Consider the following 18688-nt stretch of genomic DNA (forward strand, 5'->3'; position numbering starts at 1 on the left):
GGGGCATACTAGATCAATACTGGGGCACTTGCCCCAGTAAAAGGGGTCTAAGGATGCCTATGCTTAAACAATTACAAACATAATTAAAAATAGATTAAAATGTTTAAAAGAAAAAGAAGATAATCTTTATATTTGTGAAGCTTGAGCATAAAATGTAAACTATGACAAAACATCATAAGTCCTAGTCTCTTCATGTTTTATATACAACAATATGAATCCAGGAACCAGTAACAGTAAAAAGGACAATATTTCCCTCTGAAATGCCATGAAGTATAAAGTAGCATAACATGGAAACAATAAAACTATTTTATGATAAACGTATGCACCTGAAAAAAGACAAGGTCAATATTAAAAGTTACTGTACTCACAAGTGATGTCAAGTCAATTTATTTATAAGCACATTTAAAGACAAAGTTGACCAAGGTTGTACAAGGTTTATAAGAATAAACATTGGGAATATTTCCCTAGTTGCATGTTAGTTGTACATTATCCAAGAAAAGGCTAATAATGATGATTAAAAGCTTTTTTCAAATTCACTTCTAGAATTAATAAATCCAAAACATTACTTATCTATATTTTGTCAAATTATGCGTCAGTCAGGCTGTGAGAAACTCAGATATTTGGATAGTTTTTCACCACAAATGATAAAATTCAGAAATAAAAATATATGTTTACATCATATTTCAAAATCTCTAAAAACAGCATGTAAGATACAGTACTGAACAACAACACAATTCAGACATTAATTCAGGTACATTTTAACAGTGAATACACCGACACATTTTTACAATACATTATGGTAAAGTGAAGAAAAACAACAGTGCTCGGACACAAATTTGTTTCCAACTCTACAAAAATGAACAGCAAAACAGTCTGATGCAAGAAAGGTATTTTCTAATCCCTTTAGAAATAACTATCAAATGGGTAAAGCAACTATAAACTTTATTTTGCTACATTTTCATGCTAATGCTTCATTACAAACAAGATCTTGACCAGCAGTGCTTTAAAAAGTAATGCGCACAAATAAAATTAAAATTCCCCCTTTAAAATAATATTATCAATATGAGAACAAATCCAAAATCCAGCAATGTTTTGACCAAGGTTCCAATTTTGTCACTTGTAAAGCTTTGGCACCCAAACCTTCAGCAACATTTGCTTTTATGTGAACACAAAACTGCATTTGCAGGAATATTTATGCATCACCTCTGAAATACTCATTTTATAGATAAACATCTGTTGGTGTCAATGACCTTTACAGATGATTACCAAATGGTTCAAGCCCTGGTTACTTGGATCACATCAGATTGTGCCACCTGTGCATTTAGTGTGTCAGCTGATTTGATTCAGTTCCCTTGCTTTATTTCTTAAATGTCTCTTACGCATCTTAATTATCCACTTAACAGTGAGTTTGGCGAAATTAGCAGCCTTGAAGAGAGCCATGAAGACGCCACAGAGAATGGCTATGGAGTTCCAGGGATTTGCAGTCACAATCTGTTTGGTAGTTTAAAAAAAGAAAACTGCATTACACACTGATAAGAGTGATATGGACAGAGGGTAAAACATCTGAGCCAACTCACCAGTCTGATTTCTTGAATAAAAGGATCCCGCCATTCAAATACAGCAAAGAAGAGCTTGTTGCTTTTTTCTGATTCAGGCCTTTTGTCATTAAATTTCACCACAGCAGACTAGAAGATGCAGCATACATGATGAAATTAGAGCTTTTCAAATCAAAGCGGGCACATTTAAAATACAGGCAATACAGGCACCAAGGCCAATCAGATTCTGGAGATGGTCAGTGCTCCCGGCCGCCACCTGGATCGGACACTGCTCTGAAGACACTTCACTAAAAAGTCTCTGTTGCTCACCTTTCACCTTGTGGTAGTTTTCCGTTAACTCGTCACCCATCGGTATGTGTACACAGGCTGAGCATAAATACCTCTTGCCGAAACTCAACAGCTTCATTGCTTTTCCCAGATGTCCTCAGTAAGGACATCTTCACCCAGGTTCTGAATCCTCCAGAGAAGGTCCACATGGAGTAATTCCTCTCACAGTCCCTCATGAACTCTGATTTATTTGCACTAAAGAGTCAGAAAACACATTACATTTAACACTAAAAGCACATGTATAACATTTACTAAATGTATGGGTACTATGGGACTGGGTCAAACAGCTTTTGCATACATTTGTTTACTGTTGTTTCACAAGGCATAAAGTAACAGGACAGTACCATCTAATGGTTTTACTACTTCCTAGTGGCTATGTAAACTAACAAGCTGTCAGTGCAATATCTATGTTGTGAGCCTCTTCTTCACCAGGGTATCAGCGAAATGAAAAATACAAGAAAATGTATATGCAAATATAGCGGAACCTAACTCAGCTTTGGCACCAGTAATACATCAAAGCATCAGGACCTTTTGTTTGCACTTACCTGTTAGTCAAATCACTAAACCTGGCAAAAAGCATGTAGGTGATGGCACTGAAGTCTTCTTCAGTTTCATTACAGCTGAACTGCATGAAGATCAACTCTTTCATTCTGACATCAGATGGGCCACGGACCACCAGGGCTCTTTTCTATGATGCAGAGGTTGAGAGTTAGTATAAACCAATTCACAAAAACAGACAACCAAACAAACTCACTCACTCCTGTTAGACCAGTCAAAGAATGTGTTGTGTATTGTAGGTATACTGTAGACATATAATTCTATGGTTTGTTGAGGCCTGTAATTCATGTCTGAAAGCCCACTAAATGATCGTCTTTATGTATGACCTCTGTTTGTCCGGTAAATGGTCCAAAGTAAGTCACTGTCTCAATCACACAGTCGCCTTCTTCAGGCTTGCCTGGGTCCACTAAAGGTGGGATGTAGTCATGGTAGTGATGTATGCAGCTCAGCAGCTGAGCTTTGCCAGGGTACAGGGCGATACCTGTTCAAATAAAAAGAGAAACTGTCAGAGTCCAGCCACCATAAACCTTAATACAATAACATTAATATTCAGCTTTGAATACACAAACTGCCCCAAAACTTTCATTTAGTAGCTGACTTAGCATGACATGACTTTCACCCAAAGGACAACAACCATTTTCAAAAAATGTCCTTTCCAACACTAATAGATCATGTACTTATACAAACTGGACCTCCAGAATCCAACTGCTGGCTTTTCCTGTTCAGGTTGTGCCTGTTACTTTGCAGCAGTGATGAAAATTACATTCACTCAAATACTACACATTTCCACACTACGCTTGTGTATTTTTTTTCAGATACTGTATACTTCTGCTCTGCTGTTGTTGTACATTTTATTTGACTGAACAACTCAAGAATTATCAAATGGTATATTATAGAAGTGGTCCCAAATGACCCCACCCAATGTCTTATTCATACAAACCAGGGGGTGAAAACGAATCAACCTCTTTGTAGGTGACAGACATGACAGGGTGGTTGAGTTTGTCAAAAAAGTCAGAGATAGTCTGGTAGGCCAGAAACACCGCCACGGCAGTCAGCAACAGGTAGATGAAGATGAGCACCACCGTGAAGACATTCTTCAGGCAGGTTTTACTGAATCTCATGGATGGACTGTTCTCCCTGAGGTCATCCTCTGCAGAAGAAGAGGGGAAATAGGAAAATGTTCACCAACCACTCGAAGGTCCATCCATCCATCCATTATCCATACCGCTTATCCCGAATAGGCTCATGGGAGACTGGAGCCAATCCCAGCTGACATTGGGTGAGTCCATCATAGACAGGTCACCAGTCTATCACAGGGCTGACACTTTGAGACACACAACCACACACACTCATACAGCCAAGTTACAGTCACCAATCAATGTAAGCTGCATGTCTTTGGACTGTGGGAGAACCCATACAGGTACAGCACCAGGTTGGCCAGAGCTCGAACCTGGACCTTTCTTGCTGTGAGGCAATAATGCCAACCACTGTTTCACCAGGCCGTCATAGAGCATCTAGTGAGACATTCACAAACCAGAAACCACTGCTTAGTGCTCTTTTCCCCTCTCGTCTTGTTCCTAAAGCTAGGACCTGAACCACGGATGACTAGTTGTGACAAACTGTACAAGAGGCAGCCTCCAGTCTGAAGCTAGCGTTAGTAAATCTGTAAATCCAGTAGAATACTCTGGTTACTGCTAATGTGTCACAAAGCATCAAATTAAAATCAGATTCATTCAATATAAAGCTAAAATCTGGGTGGTGCTAATGTTACAGCTGAGAAACACCACATCCTGGACCATTCTAACTTCATTTATCAGACAATGTATAAAATGTTAGTTGATGCACCCATATAGATCAGCTTCATAGTTCCACTAAGGCTCATTGCACCAAATATCTTAGATGAGATGTTAAAACTATGCTAAGGCAGTAGTGATACTGTGAGGTGTTTTAAATCAGAGCATCCATCATGTGACACCGGTTTCACCTTGCAAGATGCTGTCGTTGGGTTCCTCACGCTCCAGGTCTTCTGTGGACTTTTCAAAAAAGTCTGGAGACTGAGTGTTACCTTGATCGTTGCCATCTTCACTGAACTGTAATGTTAAGAAAATGTCATTTAGCTGTACCATGGTCTGGAAGAGAGAATGAGGATTTAATTTTGGTTCCTTAATGGAATGCAGTTGTTGAGAAAGTACAAAGATCCATGACAGGTGTCACAATCACATACAGTAAATCTTGTAACAAACAAAACAATGACGACTATAATTCATTATCTTGATCAGGAATCATAAAATTATACACAATCTAGGCTATACATCAGTAGCAAACAGCTGATACTGTGCCATATAAATGCCTTTACTTTGATACTTTAATTACATTTACCTGTCAGTGTTTATTATTATTTAATTTTTACATTAGTAGGATTTTGACTGCAGGCCCTTTGCTTTTAATGAAATACTTTTACTTAAGTAAGGGATCTGTAATTATTCCATCACTGTTTGTCATTCGTCAAAGTAACTTTTAAAGTTACATTTAAAGCTTATAATTGTAGACAACAACGTTAAGAGAACATGGGGCATCTACAGCTTAATGATCACCAGCCAGACTCAAATAAAACGTGAAGTCAGCTAATTTCACGTTACAGGAAGCTGCTTTTTCCTGCAAACGTCAGCTGCCAGTCAGCTGAGCTGCACAGTGTGTGGCCCCGTTAGTTAACAAACTTCGGATTATTGACTCAAATACCAAACATAACAAAGTGACAACTGCACACAGATGAAGGAAGCTGAATCCTTTTCCTACCTCTTGGTATGACACGGAGTTTTCTTTCCCGAGCATTCCTCTGCACTTTTTTAACGTCAAAAACAGTTTTTCAGAAAAAAAAAGAGTAGCTACAAGTTCAGACTTGAAGTCTGAAAATTGTTTTTAAAAGTAGCAAATACATTTTTACCTAACATAATTCACCCAGGCCGCTGGTTAGGTCTGTTTTTCCGCTCTACAAGGAGACACACCAGGGACCCTCGTGGGTTTCAGGGACTTTGATAAGCCCATCCCATGATAATGAGACGCTACAGGCGATACAATAGCAAACCATGTGTCCTTGGCTTGGTTTCCTTCCGCCTTCCCTTAGGTTGTTACTTAATGCTGCTCCCTTGTGAAGGACTGTTTGGATCTTCTTACCATTGCTAACTCTGAGAGACGAGACAGTCCAAGTAACTACAAAACAGTGCTGATTTATTCAAAGGATCACAGGTAAAATTAACATTACACGCTCAGGTATCTTGCACCTCCAACCTGCACGCAGGCAGATGTAAGATGAAAGACCCTGAACCCACCAGGCCTATACATTATATCCCCTCGGTTGGGCTAGCCCCATACTACACAGAAACGTCAACCGAGACGTCTCTGTTACCAGCTTTGCAGCTGGTCATAGCAGTAGTCAAAACATGAAGCAAATCAATGTGTGTGTCTGTTGATTAAGTGGTGTGTAGCTAAAAACATTCTCACACGACCTCTAGTAACATGTCGTGACTTAAACATAAGAACATATTATGGCTAAGGCTACAGTTATACACGTCATAATAATAATATTAAACACCCTGTCTGCTGACAGTCCTCAACTCTTCTCTCTAGTTATCCTTGACCAGATGTACCCTGTAGAAACTCATAAGCATGACTAAGCATTTAACAGTCTAACTAGACATCCTATCTCCACTAAACATTTCTAATACATAAAGTATCTATCCAATATCTATCTGACTAAAAATACCTAATACTTAGTAAGCTACAAACCGCTGTTAACGAGAGTTGTCATGAAATTTCCGACGACTTTAAACGCAGCATGGGTTACAGCGTCAGGGACGTGGATGTGAAGGATTTCCGCACCACGGTCGTAACAATAAGTGTCCTACCATGGCAACAGCACAAGTCTGTGTCCTGTTTATTGTCATTTGTACGACTTTAGCGGAAGACGTTGAATTAAAACATAAACCTGTGCGACTCTTCACTGAGGAGGAACTGAAGAGATACGACGGCAGCAAGGTAAACCATAACCCGCATGGATTCAAACGTGGAGCCTAATTACTTTCCTTATGTTTTTCCTTGTTCCTACAACCCCTCCCCTCCCCCTTTAGGATGGACAGCCTATCTACATGGCAGTGAAGGGAGTGGTGTTTGATGTCACCAAAGGAAAAGGTAAATTCTTCTTCTTATGATGTTTAATGGCGGTTTGCAAGCCAACTTAAGGTGCACTACCGCCACCTACTGGGCTGGAATGTGGAAAAAGGTAAATGAACACCTGAATCGACCGGGGAGATTTTCAAGGTAAACTCAGGGACCTTTTCTAATTCGAATTCATTTAAATTAAGCTGTGAGTTGAAAGCAAAACTTACACAGTCATAGCCCACTAGAGAGGTTTCCAGGCTCTCTAGAACCAAATCTAAACCCTTAACAGACATTTATCCACCCATAATAAATTTTCAGTGATGGAAAGTAACTAAAGACATATTTATTCAGGCACTGTGGAAATTGTCCAATATTTCACAAAAGAGCACAGATTTGAAAAAGTCCAAATAATCAATACAAATGCGTGTATTTATTTTTTCTTCCTTTGTGCCTCAGTAATCACTCAGTTAAATGCTCACATTTATCTTATGGCCCTTTGTCTTCACCTCATCTTATCAGTCACAGGAGCCATTCTTCTGCAGAATGAATACTGTTACACAAGTAGGATTTTCATTGAAACACTCTTACATGTATTTGAGTACTTTCACATGGTTGCATTAGGTCTTTTAGTTAAGTACATTTTTGAGTACTTATTTCACTTCTGCTGCTCATCACATGATAGGATTTAGGTGAAATAAACTATTGTCATGGAGCTTTTTTGTGATTTATTCATTCAAAGAAAACTGTGAACTGTTCATTCAGGATGTAGAACACTTTCCAGTCCCTCTCCAGAGCACTAGACATAGTATAAAATGTAAACACAGACAACATTTTTATCTACTCATTTAGAACCTCCCTTGACTACTGCACTTAACTGCACTGTTGTCTTTGTCCCTTTGTAGAGTTTTATGGTAAGGATGCACCATACAATGCTCTGGTTGGGAAGGACTCCACTCGAGCTGTGGCCAAGATGTCCCTAGATCCAGCAGACCTGACATCAGATACTGTGAGTTTAGTGTCAACATCCAGAGGCCTAACTTTTGTCCTGACACCACTTCATGCACCCAGTTGTGTAGATTTCACTGCTTCCCAAAGGTTGAGATTTATGCGTGGGGAGCACCAACATCTGACAGCACAACATTGTTCAGCTATGTTATTTTATTGAATCTCAGATCAATTTCAGATGATTGCATAAAGCTATCTGTAAAACAGCACAGTTCGATTTCAGATGACTGCATAAAGCTATCTGTAAAACAGCACAGTGCCTTGTCTTCTACTTCTGTTTTTTGTGTGATAAATGAGAAACAATGTGTTAATTAGTGAGCTTTAAAGGTGCTGGGTGGCAGAATGTTTAACCTTTGGACAGAGCCAAGCTAGCTGTTTCCCTTGTTTCAAGTCTTTATGCTAAGCTAAGCTAACCATCCCATGGCTCATATTTAACCAGCAGACATGAGAGTGGTGTCGATCTTCTATTCTAACTCAGTGTCGAACTATTCCTTTAAAGGTACAGAGTCTGCAATGTACTCAAAGTTAAGCGAAAATATGTCAAAACTCACAGAATTTGCATATTCTGTACTGGATTCTGAAATTAATTATGTCATCGGTACACAAGGAAACGAAGCACCTCACCCACATCACACTATGGCAGAGTGATCTGGCCTCATTATTTGCCTACATCCTGGTTATGTTCCTGCCTTAAAATCCTAGATTTATTGGTTAAACTAATGTGTTTCACTGCTTTCAGCACTGGAGTTTTGCTAACAAATTATGAATAACTCCAGTTCTCTTCTTTGACCACCAAAATGTACTTTCATTGACTTAAATATAAAATTCAAGGTGAACATAATAGTCAAGTAACATGCCTATTTTACTTAGCCCAAAATCACATATTTGCATCAAAGGACTTACATGTCACACCCTAAATTTAGATCTTTGATTCAGTGAGAAGAAGTGTCCCCCAAAATCCATTTAACAGGGAAAACCAGAAAAATGCACAAGTACCAATACAAGTTCCTGTTTTCCATCTTTATGTCCACAGTCAGGCCTCACTGAAGAGCAGCTGACATCTCTGGAGAGTATATTTGAAGGCACGTACAAAGCAAAGTATCCCATTGTGGGTTACACAGCATCGCGCATCCTCAATGAGGACGGAAGTCCCAACGAAAACTTCAGACCAGAGGACCAGCCTCATTTTCACATCAAAGATGAGTTTTAATCTCGTTTGTAAAAGGTAGCTGTGAAAAAGTAGCTATGGAGGAGTTTTTTTGTTTGCTTTTTGGTTTATTTTAGATTCTTTAAATAACCAGAATCAGACTCAAATGAGGCAAATAAAACGTACAAACGAAGAACAAAGTAGGTGGTAGAAGCTTTCTGTTTGTGTTTACTTGAACTGAAGTTTTACATTTTTTTATTAGGTGCAACAGGTTTAATGTGCACAGATGCTAAGAGACCATGTTGCTTAGGCTTATAATTCTGAAATCCAGGGTTTCAATATAAGACTGCTGTGATCAAATTGTGGGAATACTGCAGCTCAAATGCAGAAGTTTTTTTTTTTGTACACCTTCAGCCTTAATGCATTGTAATTGACTGCTGTACATTTTTCAGGGCAACGCAAACAAGTAAAGTTAAAATATACTCAAACAGTGTGTGATTGAATTCATAAAAAGATCTAAAATATATTCAAATCAAATGAATAAATCACAATGAGCCTAGAGTTTGATTATCAATCTGTTTGTAGTTTAGTTGATAAAATATCAAGAAATAGTTAAAAATGCTCACTGCAGCTCCTTAGCGTTCAGGGCTGTGTCTTCAAATGTCTTGTTTTCTTTACATTCAATTTACAGCGATTAAAAATGGAGAAAACCAGAAACACTAACTGTCACTAACTGCATTTCCCAACAGAATATTTATGTAATTAAAACTGTGAATCTGAGGCTGTGTGAGTGTTTACACGATCAGGATCGTTCCATGTGTTTTCAACCTGATTCCGCTGTTGCACAATTAAAGTCTGTAAATCTCAAGCTGTTTAGAGTTTGTCTCACTTGAGTTGCTGCCGTCGGTGTGATATCATGATACGATTTCTTTGTGACTCAGCCCTGTCTCCCTTAAACAGACAACAGAAATAGTACATCCGGGTTTATACAGCTTTGTATACTTCGATCAAAGGTCACAGCAGTGCAGGTGCTGAGACTGGTGATAGTCTTTGGGTGGAGCTGTGCGTCTGTGCTCTGCTGGGTGGCCACACTGGAGGTAAATCTGTCAGTTTGTACAATAGTAACCAAGCTGAACCTCCCACGGTACTGTGAGTGATCTGTAGCCGAGTTCAAAGGACACAAGACCTGCCCTTAAGTCTGCCAGCGAGAGCGGAGCAGCTTTCCTTATCAGGTGGAGGTTCTGCTGGGAGTCGGACACCGCAGGCTCGGTCAGCCCGGGAAACACTTTGTTCTGCTGGAGCTCACCCACCAACCGGAGCCAAGATGCCCAAAACGGTAAGATTGTCATGCTTTTAGTGGTCATTAAATGTGTCACACGTCTCTTCCTGGTCTACAATTCCAATTCAATCAGTAAGGTTCGTTCAAATCTTTATGAGGAGATTTGTGGAAAGCCACTGAGCAGAACTCCAGGTTCAATCAATTACATTGTAGTAGTTTTAGTCTCTTGCTAAACATCCTTGTTCCCACTGAGTTGTTTCCAAGACGCACCAGTCCTTCCTGGCATGTACTCATTAACCAACTTTAGAGTTTGACCCATGCTGCTCACATTCCTGGCAGAAAAAACTGCTATTAAAATGCTACTTCACGGCTTCAGCTGGACAGCGTTTGGTTGTGTGTAACTGATAATAATCGTGGTAATTACCTTTGGTGACATTGGAGTGATTTGTAAATGTCAAGCATGACTCAATAGCTCACGAGTGTATGGTTTAACAGCTTTATTCTGCCCCTTTCCTAAGAAAGTCGGTATGAAACCATTTCACATTCAAAACAAAAGCAACACTTATGCACATATTTGCTTTAGGCCCTAAATGTTCTCAGATAGAGTAACTTAAGTATTCAGCTAAAAAAAAAGTAGGGAAACTGATAAGAAAGGCCAGCCTCTGCTGTGCAACTTGAACTCTGTGCTTGTATTTACACTCCAAGGAGAAATCCTTTCTTAAGAGGTCATGTCGATATCTGGCTCCATTTGCCTGATGTTAAAAATCAAACTGTTTTATGGGTCATGTCATGAGTAATGTTTGTGTTCTTCTAGATAATGTTGAAAAGATTATATAAGAGTTTAAGTCCGGCATAATTTGAACAGTTAAACATGAAGATAAGGCTTTTGTAGACACAAAAAAGTCAAATTTAATAAAAAAAAAAATGCTAAAGTTCAATGACGCAGCATATTGATTGAATGTAATGGATTACTGCTTCCATAATGATTTGAGAAGAGGTCAAGCCATGGCAGCGAGAAACACCTAGGCAGGATGTGACGGACTTACGAAGTTATCGTCCATGTGACCGTGGAAGGTGGAAACAGTTGAGAAACAATGGGGAGGTTTCACAAATGGATGGTCCAGTGTTTCAGTGGGTTTATCTTTATGGCACCTGGGGCGTGCTCTAGTGAAACTTCATAAAGAGATTGTGTAACTGCTACAAACCCAGTCTGGCCTACAGTCCGTAGTCATCAGTTTGTCATCAGTTTGTCACGCTTATTGTTTAATATTCAGAATAACCCTTTTTGTGTTCTGGGAAATTAATTCTAGAGAGGCAAATACATGTGCCTGTTTAATGTGCTTGTTCTGATAAGAGGTTGATCTTGGCTACAGTAACAGTGATGAACTCGAAAGCAAACTTGGCAAGCATGGAGTATTTTAATATTTTAATCTGCATATGTGCAACCTTGTCGCACTTTTCAAGGGTAGTTCAAAGTCTAATGAGATAGTGAGCAATTATGGTTTATGAACAATCCACTTCACAACTACACATTAAAGGCATTCTTCACACAACTGACTGTATTATTTGTGCATTTTAACATCTAAAAAGCTGTTTTCATAATGTAATCACCCAAAGGTCTTGTGGCCAAATGAAAATGTGGCAGTTAAGGGTGTGTGACAAAATAAAATGTGAACTAGTTTGAGAAGTAAAGTGGATTCAGGTGAACGAAGAAAAACACTTGTACTGAATGGGTTCAACAAATGTTTTATACGTGTATCCACACAGAAACCTGATTAAATGGCCTTTTTGCTGCAGGTCAACGTTCGCATCACCACAATGGATGCGGAGCTGGAGTTTTCATTCCACCCCAACACCACAGGGAAGCAGCTCTTTGACCAGGTTTGCATGTTAGAGTCTGCAAAGCACCTCTGTAGGCAAGAGTTCACACATACTGTACGTTATCATGTCTTAGCTGGGACCTTGGGAACTTCAGTGATGATGGCTTCAGTTTCTTCAGAACACAGTTCCACCTGATAACACCCCTTTCATGTTCCAGGTATCCGAATAAGACAAGTGAGACCATGAATCATGCTTAAATATTTGATACAAGTCAAAATTATGAGATAAGTCAAGATTTTGATTCATCTTATAATGTAGATTTTAAAAGTCACAGTTTTGACTTAGTATCTGATCATTTTAGTTTATAAAGTCAGTATGAACATACTTTTAGAAATGCTTGATTTTGGACAGTGTCTCCTTTTCTAATCCAGCCTGCATTATATTGTATTACACCCAGTGGTGGAAGAAGTACTCAGATTGTTTACTGAAGTAAAAGTAGCAATACCACAGTGTAAAAATACTCTGTTACAAGTCCTGCATTCAAATTGTTACTTAAGTAAAAGTACAAAAGTATTAGCATAAAATATTCCTAAAGTACCAAAAGTAAAAATACTCATTATGCAAAATGGCACAGTTCACATTAAGATATTTAATATTACTGGATTATAGTTATTACTGTGTACATCACATTTAATATTACAGCTGGTAAAGGCAGAGCTAATGTTAACTACCTTGCTTGTACTTTGAAGTACTTTACATACTGCTGGGTAGTTTGTGAATTTCCCACCAGGGACCAATAAAGTATATGTGAAAGTAACTAGTAACTAAAGTTATCAAATATATGAAGTGAGTAAAAAGTAGAGGCTGAAGTTTGAAGTAACTCAAAGTAAAGTACAGATACCTCAAAACTGTACTTATTGCAAATACAGTACTTGAGTAAATGTACTTAGTTACTTTCTACCGCTGATTATACCATAGCTAAAGCAAATTAAATAAATTGTTATATGTAGAAAAATACACAGTACTTGTATTAATTGTTGAGTAAACAGTGCAACTCCAGTTATGTTGACTGAAACACTGACAAATTAAAAAGCTAATTCATCAATACCTTGCACATCACCAGTCGGTACCTGGAGTGTAGTGTTATCATGTCCTAGACAGGAAGGCAGCTCTGTGATAAAGGGGTCCTGAGGATTGACGTTACATTCACCCCTTCGGCTGCTCAGAATGAAACTGATTTACACAGTCTACAGTCCTACAGTCCTGCTTTGTGCTGTAAATAAATAGATTTTGTCCAGTGGTTGTTTCTCCGCTGTGACTAAACGAATAAAACTGTAACTTTTTATTTGAAATAAAAGTCACGCATGTCTAGAAGAAGTGAAGGTGAAAAGATTGTGTGTGGGATCTTCTTCCTTGTAACCGTTCATCCATGTGTTTAAGGTCGCCCGGACCATTGGGCTGCGTGAGCTCTGGTACTTCGGGCTGCAGTTTGTTGACTCCAAAGGATTCATCATGTGGCTGAACAATGACAAGAAGGTGGGTTTGTGGTTGTGAATGTGATGATTAAAGCTGCATTGTCTTGCTGCTCTTCATTGTCCTTTCCTGCAAACCTGTTTCTTCACGGGACTCCACTCTGTGTTACTTCACATTATAATAGAATTTAAAATGTTACAGTTACTAAAGTGCTGACTGCACCAGGATTATCTGCTGGGATGTTATGAATGGTCCAGACCTCTCAGCTGGTCTGAGACAGGTCTGTCTCCTTTCCGCAGAGTCAAAACTGAAAACACATGAAGAAGCAGCTTTCGTTTTTTTTTTGTGTCACATACTGTATCTGGAACAAACTTGCACATAACTCACAGCCTGCTCCAGCTCTTCTCTCTTTTACTGAGCTGTCTGCCACAGCTTTTTATTCATATCTTTCATTACACTCTAAATTTGTGCTGTTGTTTTTTCTGTCATCACATTTTAACTTAAAAAATACTTCGTTATAATCGATTCTCAGTCCTGTTTAACTCATTCCATCTGCCCTATAGTATTCCATTTCACTGTATCTACTTTATATGATTACATTAGAAAAACTGTCACAAAAGGCAGTCAGTAGATAAAAGAAATTATGAACGAATAAATGGAATTAGACAAGTTTACAAATGTCCACCTGGACAGGTCGCCAGTCTATGGACTAAGAATCATCCTAAATATATTTGACAATTGTACCTACACAATGGGACCAGATCTATTCCATTTTGTTCTACTTTACCCACAATATTTAGCTCTACACTTTCTATCATAGTCTTTTTTTCATTGTCATATCTGTTCTTTAATCACACCCATGTTCTGCTCAGGTGATGGCCCAAGATGTGAAAAAGGAGACTCCCCTGCAGTTCAAACTGAGGGTCAAGTTTTACCCAGAGGACGTGGCCGAGGAGCTGATCCAGGACGTCACCCGGAAGCTCTTCTTCCTGCAGGTGAAGGAGGACATACTGACCGAGGAGGTCTACTGTCCTCCTGAGACTGCTGTGCTGCTGGCCTCCTATGCCATCCAGGCAAAATTTGGAGAGTTCAGCAAGGCAGTGCACCACCCGGGTTATCTGTACTCTGAACGCCTGCTGCCCAGCAGGTGAGTGAACTGATGGGAGGAAGTGTGATCGTTGCTGTAGCTGATTGTCAGTGTTCCAGTGCTTTACTTCAGTCAAACATTAAGTTACATTTTAATACAATTTTATTTAATCCTGCAAATGCGATCGTATGAGGCAGTTTGCTGATCAGATCAACATGCAGTTTATAAAAGGAGCAAAAAACCAATGAAGATAAAAACAACCATAAGGCTATATACTGAACTTAAAACCTCTGTGTGAAATTGGTAATAAATGTATACATAAATATCTAAGCACATTTAAAAAAAACAGTACGACTACAAATTTAAAAAGCTCAAAAAATGACTTGTGATGAACTGAGAGGATCAATAGCAGAGCAGATAAAGGAAATAACTCTTTATGATGTGTCAAGGAAGGTTCAGTATGCTCATTGATTTCCTAGTAATGTCCCGGTCACAACAGAAACTCCTCTCTTTGACTCCAAAAACCTTTGGACAGGTTATGTCTCCGTTGTTTAGGCCATTTCTGTCTTCCACTGACAGACTGTGGAACCAGCAAGTTAGAGAAAAGGTCAAAAGACTTAATATAAGAACTTATTGAAAAGGAAATAAGTTATTGGAGAACAGTGTCCACAATCACACAACAGCTTCTTTTTTTCAGATAATGAAGTGAGGACTTTTTGTAGGTGACTACAAGATAAAACACATCACAGTCAGAGCAGGGGACGATTTTACAATAGAGAAAATTAACAGACACCAGCTCCTCAGATAAAATGATATTATGGTGAAAGGTGAAAGAATATGTTGATGTAACTTGGTGGAATCAGTCAAAAGGCCAACAAATTGACCAGCAACTTAGAGAGGGAGGTGCACACCTGTCACCTGCCAAAAACAGCTACTGCTCCCAAACCTTTTGTCTTAGATGCCTCAAAATAAAACAGTGACAGTGGTTTTTAACCCATTTTTACTGTGCTACACCTTTAAAATTGTGCAGGAATCTGCATGTAAACAAAAACAATAAGAGGGATATTTTTTAATTGATTTATTTTGTTTTACCTTGCGACTCCTTACTAAAAACAGTTGCACTGGTATGTGTCTAAATGTACAATGTGAATTCATAAACTGAAAAACTGGTGTGATCATAAACTGTAACACTGAAGAAGAAGAATTATATCATTCACTGACATGGAAAGAAAAGCCTACTTTGAAAACACATCTGAATCATTTTCTGCTGGAGCTCTTCCAGCTGAACAACTTCCTGAATGACTCAATTATTAACCCATGTACTGTTACGATCTCCCAGTTGTCAACAAAAGATATAACAGGTAACAAAGACACGACAATGGAGCATGTGTTTGACTTAGTTCTTCATGTACTATCGGGCTGTTTACAGTTTCACCCGTGTGGGTTGCTGATAACTCATCTCTCCCCTCAGAGTGCTGGAACAACACAAGCTGTCCAAGGAGCAGTGGGAAGAGCGAATCCAGGTTTGGCATGAGGAGCACAGGCTGATGCTGAAGTGAGTGAAGGCCAATAAAATCTCCCCCGCCTTATGGACGACTCTATCATGTTTTTATCTTAGTATGTGTAATAACAGGCTTACTGTTGCAGATGTAAAGTTAAATCCATAAGCAATAAAAAGTCACATTCAGCTCAGTTTCGCTGCTGCAGCCTAGCTTGGTCTGGTGGGGTTGGTGGTTGGTTCTGGTGGCTAAAGCTGGCAAACTTTAGCCAGACGTTGCTGAATACCTGACATTACTGAGTTGTTTTGATTTGTTCTACTGTTACACTATGGTTTACTTGGTCACAGATAAAACAATATTACTGGTTTTTTAACATACAATGTTTGACTGACCTGTAACCGGCACAGCGGCTGCTGTCACACAAAAGTTAAAATGTCACACTTTAAAGCAAAGGGAGTCCCTTTAAAGAGTTGAGGTCTGATTGTGTTTTAAATACACAATACATACATTTTCTTTTGTGTTAATGTAGTAAAATATTTAACAACAACAGACAATTTGGTTAATTACATAGCCTGTGTATAAAAGATGGATGACGCGTCACCATTTCCCTCCACTATGCAAAACTGAAGCCAAAATATCATGAATACGGCGGCTGCCATCTTGGTACTTTGCAACCAGATATCCTGGCAGTACTGACGAGGAGCTGAGTGACTTATCAGGCTGCCAATAAAAGCTGTCAAAAGTTTGGCTCATGTCCCATCTACTAACATGGAGGGAGCTGGATTTATGACCTGTACTGCAGCCAGCCACCAGGGGGCGATGGCTTCACTTCTGGGAGCAGTCATGTCCTCCATCTTTTATAAAGTCAATGGTGAATTATAACATTGCATCTTGAATTTTCAGTTTCAAATCTACTTATTAAACATTAAACTCTTGTGAATCCCCTAGTGGATCTGTTCTGGTATAGACATTTGTAAATGACAAAAGGTTTATATTTAATAACAAAAACTACATAACTAATAACATGCAGAAACTAAAAGTTCAAATTTCCCAGACAGATTAAGAATAATGTTTGAATAGATGACTGCCTACAGTTAAAAGTGTTGTATGCTGCACTGTGGAGGCAAATCGGAGACAGAGAACATAGACTCTGAACAAGTATTTTACCAACTTGGAATCTAATGCAAAAAACTGATAGTGGGCCTACTATTAGATCATTAGTCTGAGAAACATAAAAGTCTTACCCTGGAATAATTGGTGAATTAATTTATTGACTTGGAAATGATACCATAAGCTGTTAGACAGTTTACACAGCAGTGATTCTCTGGAGATTCAGTTGTTTGTCTAATCCAAACAGGGAAGAGGCCATGATTGAGTACCTGAAGATCGCTCAGGACCTGGAGATGTACGGCGTCAACTACTTTGAGATCAAGAACAAGAAGGGCACAGACTTATGGTTGGGAGTCGACGCCCTGGGCCTCAACATCTATGAGAAGGATGACAGGCAAGTCAATGAATCTGTGACTTAATTTACTGTTTATATTCATGTTTTGATAGTATGGATTTAGCCTGTTTTGCATCCTAATATCTCACACACTTTTCCTCCCTGCCTTTATCTGTCTGTCTCATTAACCCCACTCATATGTTTGGCTGTAAAGGGCAACACACGAGCAGTCAGACCTCAGTCACTGACCCCTGCTACCTTCCCGTCCAGTCAGTCAAGCTTTAAATAACACGTTTGACCTCAGGGTTGTTGTTTTTAAGAGGCCATTGACCTAATTCTCTTGATTCTACTGCAAATAGAACATACAAACTCTCACCTGCCCGTTGTTCTGCTCCAATATGTGTCAATATTATAGGTGAAACTCTGACGATAGCTAGCAAAGACTTTTTTGCTTTCGAATGTATAAAAATCAAACCCTCAGCTCTTCAATCATTCTATTAAATATGTTCAATCACCTCTCTTCTCCATCCACCAGGCTGACTCCAAAGATCGGGTTTCCCTGGAGTGAAATTAGAAACATTTCTTTCAATGATAAGAAATTTATTATCAAGCCAATTGACAAGAAATCTCCTGTAAGTATTTCATGAGTCTAATAATCATCCGTAGTAACAGTATCTCCAGTATGTGTGTATGTGTCACAGCAGGTTAGAAGGGTAGCAGCATTAATGTGATGCAGATTTATGATTAAAGTTGTACAAAGCTTACTGAAAATGTAGATTTGTAGCCACCATTTTAGTTGGATTTGTATATTCCTTAGGGTGATTATTATATAACATATGTGCAGAGACAACAGAACCTTTAGCCTAACGCTGACACATGTACAGTAATGTACGAAGGCACGTGCACCGTGTGAAATAAACCAGTAAATAAAATGAAAACAAAAAAAAAACAAGCTTACATCCTTAGGGTGTTTGACTTATCCTGTTTATATTTGCTCTTTTATTGTCTTGTGTTTCTTTTATATCACACTTTAAACATTTGCCTTGTTGTTGTTGAAATGCTGTGCGAACCTGCTCTGACTTGCGTGATCATTTTTGCTAACACCTGTAAATTGATTTGATTCTTTTTGTCAGTGTTAAAAGTTAATCTTCACATTTGTAACATCTGAGGTTAAAAATGTAACCAAAACTATACTGAGCTTCTTAAAATATAAACTGAAATATATTAACTGATAAACTGTCCCTGAAAATGTGTTTTCTTTGTTGTTTTCAAGGACTTCTTATTCTATGCCCCACGGCTGCGAGTCAACAAGCGCATCCTCCAGCTGTGTATGG

The 18688-nt window shown here is 38.8% G+C and overlaps 3 protein-coding genes across 5 annotated transcripts in view; 2 read left to right on the forward strand and 1 right to left on the reverse strand.

Annotated features, from left to right (window-relative positions):
• Positions 1-387: 387 nt before the first annotated feature.
• Positions 388-5649, reverse strand: pacc1 (proton activated chloride channel 1). Of its 3 annotated transcripts, XM_020604096.1 has the most exons (9): positions 5386-5649; positions 5238-5282; positions 4426-4531; positions 3382-3591; positions 2768-2922; positions 2429-2571; positions 1937-2078; positions 1578-1685; positions 388-1491 (listed from the first exon to the last, which is right to left on the reverse strand). In XM_020604096.1, exons 2-9 carry the CDS (start codon positions 5271-5273, stop codon positions 1330-1332), a joined length of 1062 nt encoding a protein of 353 aa, XP_020459752.1. In that variant the 5' UTR covers positions 5274-5282; positions 5386-5649; the 3' UTR covers positions 388-1329. The 3 variants fall into 3 exon arrangements, with proteins under 3 accessions (XP_020459752.1, XP_020459753.1, XP_020459751.1); XM_020604097.1 differs by lacking the exon at positions 5238-5282 and having other exon boundaries at positions 5386-5648; XM_020604095.1 differs by having other exon boundaries at positions 5238-5648.
• A 600-nt stretch (positions 5650-6249) lies between these two features.
• nenf (neudesin neurotrophic factor) lies at positions 6250-9313 on the forward strand. The gene is made up of 4 exons (XM_020604211.1): positions 6250-6476; positions 6569-6629; positions 7502-7605; positions 8638-9313. Exons 1-4 carry the CDS (start codon positions 6348-6350, stop codon positions 8812-8814), a joined length of 471 nt encoding a protein of 156 aa, XP_020459867.1. The 5' UTR covers positions 6250-6347; the 3' UTR covers positions 8815-9313.
• Positions 9314-9828: 515 nt separating this feature from the next.
• Positions 9829-18688, forward strand: part of ezra (ezrin a) — a 14636-nt gene continuing 5776 nt past the window's right edge. Inside the window, 8 exon segments of the mRNA XM_020604210.1 lie at positions 9829-10087; positions 11828-11911; positions 13292-13387; positions 14197-14471; positions 15883-15966; positions 17268-17414; positions 17890-17986; positions 18628-18687. Of these exon segments, the coding sequence (XP_020459866.1) occupies positions 10076-10087; positions 11828-11911; positions 13292-13387; positions 14197-14471; positions 15883-15966; positions 17268-17414; positions 17890-17986; positions 18628-18687 (855 nt within the window). The 5' untranslated portion in view covers positions 9829-10075.

This window comes from Monopterus albus, unplaced genomic scaffold, assembly GCF_001952655.1.
Source record: "Monopterus albus unplaced genomic scaffold, M_albus_1.0 scaffold64.1, whole genome shotgun sequence".
Classification (NCBI taxonomy): domain Eukaryota; kingdom Metazoa; phylum Chordata; class Actinopteri; order Synbranchiformes; family Synbranchidae; genus Monopterus; species Monopterus albus.

Excerpts from the sequence above, each read along its gene's own strand:
- pacc1 (XM_020604096.1), bottom strand. The coding sequence starts at position 5,273 with ATGCTCGGGAAAGAAAACTCCGTGTCATACCAAGAG. Across the intron at positions 1,686-1,936 it reads CTGTTGAGTTTCGGCAAGAG|TCTGCTGTGGTGAAATTTAA; the intron begins GTATTTATGCTC and ends TGCATCTTCTAG. Across the intron at positions 1,492-1,577 it reads TTATTCAAGAAATCAGACTG|ATTGTGACTGCAAATCCCTG; the intron begins GTGAGTTGGCTC and ends ACTACCAAACAG.
- nenf (XM_020604211.1), top strand. The coding sequence starts at position 6,348 with ATGGCAACAGCACAAGTCTGTGTCCTGTTTATTGTCATTTGTACGACT. Across the intron at positions 6,630-7,501 it reads TGATGTCACCAAAGGAAAAG|AGTTTTATGGTAAGGATGCA; the intron begins GTAAATTCTTCT and ends GTCCCTTTGTAG. Across the intron at positions 7,606-8,637 it reads CAGACCTGACATCAGATACT|TCAGGCCTCACTGAAGAGCA; the intron begins GTGAGTTTAGTG and ends TTATGTCCACAG.